At 40.4% G+C, this 6,000-nt stretch overlaps 1 protein-coding gene across 1 annotated transcript; it reads left to right on the top strand.

The window, feature by feature from the left end:
* The first annotated feature begins 1,299 nt into the window (after positions 1–1,299).
* Positions 1,300–2,777, top strand: LOC142616303 (uncharacterized). Its single transcript, XM_075789201.1, has 2 exons — positions 1,300–1,926; positions 2,151–2,777. The coding sequence occupies exons 1-2, from the start codon at positions 1,300–1,302 to the stop codon at positions 2,775–2,777; spliced, it is 1,254 nt and encodes a 417-aa protein (XP_075645316.1).
* The last annotated feature ends 3,223 nt before the right edge of the window (positions 2,778–6,000 follow it).

The raw sequence follows: 6,000 nt of genomic DNA, 5'->3' as shown, positions 1-6,000 counted from the left end.
ATGTGATTTATGTGATTTAGTTACAGAAGATATAAGTCATAAGTTCTTTGTAAACTCAGAATTTATAGTTCGTAGTCGGTGATGAAATTGGGCATTTCATCTGTGAAGACTATAACGTATTAACTAAGATGATTTGTCTTAATCATGGAAGTGGAGACTTCTAGTTGATATGTTGATATGTTTTAAGAGTTAAAACATATTGAACTGGACCGCTGTGAGATTTATTATTCTCTTAATGACTGTCAAATAAATAATAAATCTCACGACTTCTATTTGCATGAACTCTTAATTCTAAGAGAATAATGGACCTGATCATAAGGTGTAAGTTGCTTTGATATATTAGGAGTGAGATCTAAAGTAACGGTCAAAACCTCAGTATGTTGGGTAGCCACATTTAGTGTTGATGGAACATATATTCTCAAGATGGAATTTATAATCTCTTAACGGGGATATAAAATATTCCCTTGAGATAAGTTTAATAGGTTTAGTTATTCAGAGTGTTAGGCCTGACCACTTTAGTAAAGAGTTACTAAAGTATATATTTATGAAATTGGATTTTATAAATATATGATGAATAAATTAAAAAATTAAACCGGGTACTCAAGGATTAAATGTAGTAATTTTCAAAGTGGCAGTCTATATTTATGACTTTGTATTACTACGAATATTTTATGAAGGGGTTGCATGTACAATAAAATCTTGGGATATAATTTATTAATAAGACTTAGAGTGCAACTATATTTATATAGTGGTATTAAATATAATTAATGGTAACTTTGGACTTGTCAAGAATTGACGAAAAATCCCAAGGCCCATTGCAGCTAGTGTCTTATTGGTCCCTTTTGGTCCCGCTCCAAGACACACACTAAAGCCCAATTGAAAAGGCCAAATAGGTCAGCCTAATTAGATAATCAATTAGTTATAAAGGGAGAAATATACAAAAAAAATTTATTATAATGAAGAATTAGAGATCGACATGATTGTGAAATTGTGTGTATGTGAGAGTGAGACACTCTATCATTCTCCTTTAAAAAACTGATTGAGAGACCACACATCTTGGGCGTAAAGTGGAATTGGAGTGAAGATTAAAAGTGTTCCCAAGTACTTCTAATCTTTTTTTTGAATTTTTACACATCAAAATACGCTATCTTGCTCTTAAATTCTAAAATTTACATAGTACATGTTGTCAATCATGAATGAAATAGATCCTTGTTTGTTGCTTCCGCTATATGTTTTGTATGAGATACAAAACTAGATTTTCCAACAACAACCAATGCAATAACATTCACTTACGAAGACATGGAAGTAAAACCTTCAGACCATCGCAAACCCCTTTACCTAATGGCCACCATAAACGGAGTCCAAGTCAAGAGAGCATTAGTAGACATGGGGGTATCAGTTAACCTCATAACTCTAAGTACCTTGGAAGTTGTGGGCTTGACTAGCAGAAGGATTCTGGGGGCTCCCATAGAGATAACGGGATTTGGAGGATCGGCAGAATCAACTGAGGGATATGTACAATTGGCCTTAAGGGTAGGCCCAATAGTAGCCCTGACCATATTCCATGTGATTAACTCGAAAGTTTCTTACCATGTTTTGTTGGGACGCCCATGGCTCCATAAGTACCGCTTTATTCCCTCCACATACCACCAATGTATTAAAGGGAGGTTGAATGGGAGGCCCATAAGGATCCCTGCCAATCTTAACCCTTTCAGCCAAGGAGAAGTGAACTTTGTGGAAACAATGTTTTATGACAAGTTGGAACCAAATAATGAGAGCCCCACGTTAGGGACCCTAAGAGCACCTGTCTTGGAAGAAGAAGAAGAAGAAGAAGAAGAAGATGGAGGGAACGCCTATGACTTGAGGGACCTCCTCGACAAGAAAAGGCAAAAGAAAGAAACCAGCTCCTCAAGATCTCGAGAATGGGTAGTAGTGCGGGAACCTAGGAGGAGGCTAATATATCACTTGTGAAGGCGCGCGGGGCCTGAATGCATTGTGCAAGAGGGTCTCGGACCACCAGATTATATGATAGCTCAAGAAGAAATTCTAGAGGACCCAATCAAGGAAGCACAAATCTAGCCAGAGAAGGAATTAGAAGAGATAAACTTGGAGGCTGAGCTGGGATCCCAGAAGCCTATTTTCATTAGCAGTCAGCTGACAGTACAGGAAAAGGAACAGCTGGTAGTCTTACTCAAGAGATATGTGGATGTATTCGCATGACATACGATGAGATGCCTGGTCTAGATCCCAAACTGGTAGTCCATTCTCTCAATGTGGACCCAGGAGTCAAGCCAGCGATCCAACCAGCCAGGGTCTTTCACACTGATACAGAGGCTCAAATAACTCAAGAAGTCAAGAAGCTACTAGCAACTGCATTCATCAAGCCAATTCAGCATCTCAAATGGCTTTCTAACATAGTACCCATAAAGAAAAAGAACGGCCAAATCCAGTGTTGTGTAGACTTTCGCAATCTGAACAAGGCATGTCCAAAAGATGAGTTCCCTCTGCCTAATGTTGACCTCTGTGTAGATTCAGGTGTAGGAAACTCTATGTTTTCATTTATGGATGGATACAATGGGTACAGCCAAATCTGTATGGCTGCCAAGGATGCGAAGAAGACAGCATTCAGAACCCCAATCGAAAATTTCCATTACATTATGATGCCCTTTGGCCTTAAAAATGCAGGGGCCACATACCAACAAACCATGATAGCTATCTTTCATGATATTGTGCATAAGGAAATGGAGAATTATGTGGATAATATTGTAGTAAAATAAAATAAAATAAAAACAGGGCAGGACACTTCCAGGTACTTGAACAAGTTTTTAAAAGGTGTAGGAAATACAAACTGCACATGAATCCCATGAAGTGTGCCTTTGGAGTATCTGCTGGAAAGTTTCTTAGGTTCCTAGTACATCACAGAGGCATAAGTGTAGATCCAGCCAAGGCCACAGCCATCGCAACAATGAAAAGGCCTACAACAATTAAAGAACTTAAGAGTTTCCAAGGAAGGGTCCCCCTACGTCAGGAGGTTTGTGCCAGGGCTAGCTTCAGTCACAAGTGATTTATTCAAACTGTTGAAAAAGGGGGCTAAGTTCACCTGGAGAACTAAATAGTTGGAAGCCTTTCAAAGGATCTAGCAGATCATGAATCATCTCCCTACCCTATAAGCACCAGTATGTGGGCAACCCTTGTTGCTATATTTAGCATCAAACTCCCAGGCTATAGGAGCCCTGCTAGCATAAGAAGATGGTGGAAATGAGCAACTCATTTATTACATGAGCAAGACACTTACAGATATAGAGACCAGGTACCTCAAAATAGAAAAGGCATGTCTAGTGGTTATCTACGCATCCCAAAGGCTAAAATGATACTTCTCAGCTCACCACATTCTCTTGGTAACCAAGTCATATCCCATAAAAGCACTCCTTCACCAGCCTCTCCTAATAGGAAGGATAGCACAATGGCTGGTCTTGTTCTCTCAATATGACATCGGCCTCAGGACCCCCAAGGCTGTCAAAAGTCAAACTATAGCAGATCTACTAGCCCAGATCCCAGGGGAAGAAGAATGTTCACTGAGCGAGGAGATCCTCGGGGAGGTGGCAGTGGCAGAACTCCTGAAGAAGAAGTGGACAATAAGGTTTGACGGATCAGCAATGACAACCTCAAACGAATTGGGAATTGTGCTAAGTTACGAAGATGGAGATACCATGCCATTATCTTTCAAGCTTGGGTTTTCCTATTCAAATAATGCTGCTAAGTATGAGGTGTACTTGACTGGGCTAGCCATAGCACTCAGCATAGGAATAAAACATATAAGGGTCTTAGGAGACTCCAACCTTGTGGTCTCCCAGGTAAAAGGTGACTTCACACTAAAAGAGCAAAATTTGGCAGCTTACAGAATTTGGGCGCAAAAGGTGGAGCAAAAATTCCAAACATTTAGTGTGGAGTATGCCCAAAGGAGCGAAAATAGGTTCGCTAATGCACTAGCCACCCCTAGGATCCCAAGTACCAATCAAAGGAAGAGATACTCTGATAAGAGTAAGTAAGCAAAAACATTCCATCATAGGGATCCTCAAAAGGATGTTCCCTGAAAACTAGAACAGCAAGATTGGAGAAATGAGGTAAAAGGGAAAATGGAAAAGTTGGGACGTGAAGGAAGCAACAAGGAGCTAGAAGATTACACTATGATAGAAGGAGAGTTGTACAGGAGACTGTCCGAAGGGATCCTATCAAGATGCATTAACAAGAAAGAAGGGAAGCTAAGACTAGAAGAATTACACAACCAGACTTGTGGGATTGCAGAAAAAATCAGCCTATACAAAAGGATGCAACGCATGGGGTACTACTGGCCGGATATGAACAAAGAGGCTGCAACTATATAGGAGGAATTTCAAAGTTCTCGGCTTTCAGTGGACAAAGAAGAAAGTTATATTGTATTTGTAATGGAAGATTGGAGGACCCCATTCATGGAATATTTGACTCAAGGGATCCAACCAACTAACAGGACAATGGCCCACTAACTTAGGAAACTCGTCGTCAGATACTTCTTACAGAACGAGATCTTGTTCAAAATGGGATACAGTGGGGATCCCCTAAGATGTTTGGGGCCTAGGGAAGTCAAAGAAGTAGTCAGGAAAGTCCACTTCGGTGACTGTGGAAGTCACCTAAGGAAAAGAACACTCTACAAGCAGCTATTGCAGTTGGGGTACTATTGGCCAACAATGAAAAATGATCATGAAGAGCTGGTTAAGACGTGTTATGCATGCCAAGTACTTGGAGATGTAATCCATACCCATCTAAATGTGTTGCAAGACATGACAACACTGTGGCCTTTCCACACTTGGGGGCTTGATCTTATAGGGCCTATAAACCTTCCTTCCAATGGTCATATATGGATCTTGACAGCCACTGAGTATTTTACAAAATAGGTAGAAGCTATCCCTTTAAAAAAGGCTACTGGAGCAACTGTGGCAAACTTCATTTGGGAGCACATCATCACAAGGTTTGGGATCCCCAAGAGGCCGATCAGTGACAATAGAACCCATTCATAAACAAAGAAATGAAGAACCTGACCGAGGCATATTACACCAAACATGGGAGGTCCACATCATATTACCTACAAGGAAATGGTCAAGTTGAGGCTTCTAACAGGGTAATATTGAAAATCCTTAAAAAAATATGAAACATGAGTATGGGGGAAAATGGAGTGACCACTTAACAGATGTGCTTTGGGCATGCAAGAGCTCTTTGAAGACAACCACGAAATTTTCACCATTCTCTCTAGTTTATGGGATAGAAGCCATTAGCCCTGTGGAGTTAGTCATTCCTACACCAAGAGTAGTACTTAAAGAAAGCCATGAAGGCATAGATGATGCAAATAGTGAAAGAAGCTTGGCAGATTTGGAAGGGGTAGAAAAGGAACGAGAAGTGGCTAGAAGGAGAAGCCAGAGGTACCAGCAGAGGATGGCTAAGGCATATGCACAAACAGTACACTCAAGAACCTTCACAGAGGGGCAGCTGGTGTTAAGGGCAGCAGAGCACATGAGAAAAAAAATGTCCCAGGGCCCTCCAAATTTGCCCTAAAATGGGAAGGGCCCTACATCATCAGGGAAGCCCATGATGGTGGGTATTACTACCTCACAAAGGAAGATGAGACAGTCCTGACAGATCCTACAAATGGGAAGTGGCTGAAACAGTACTACACATGAAAGAAGGAGATTTCAGTACACAAAGACCCTTTTTTTTTCACCAGCTCGCCAAACTGCCAAGTGTTTCGTCGATTCTTTACTTTTTTATGTCATGAGCTTTGTTTAAATTTCTTTTTTGTTTAAGAACCCATGGTAGAAGGACATTCCACAATCCTTTTTATCTTTGACAATCCTTTTGTGTTCCTTAGTATGGTAGCTATGTTATGTTTCAATGAAATCTCCTTTTCTTTTCTTTGAGTTACAGTTAAAATGTACAATTGCGAAGTATTACATGACCCAAATGTGGGAA

The sequence above is a fragment of the Castanea sativa genome, chromosome 1, assembly GCF_040712315.1.
Source record: "Castanea sativa cultivar Marrone di Chiusa Pesio chromosome 1, ASM4071231v1".
In the NCBI taxonomy this organism is placed as follows: domain Eukaryota; kingdom Viridiplantae; phylum Streptophyta; class Magnoliopsida; order Fagales; family Fagaceae; genus Castanea; species Castanea sativa.
The sequence above is the reverse complement of the archived record's forward strand: the minus strand, read 5'-3'. Positions and strand labels throughout refer to the sequence as shown.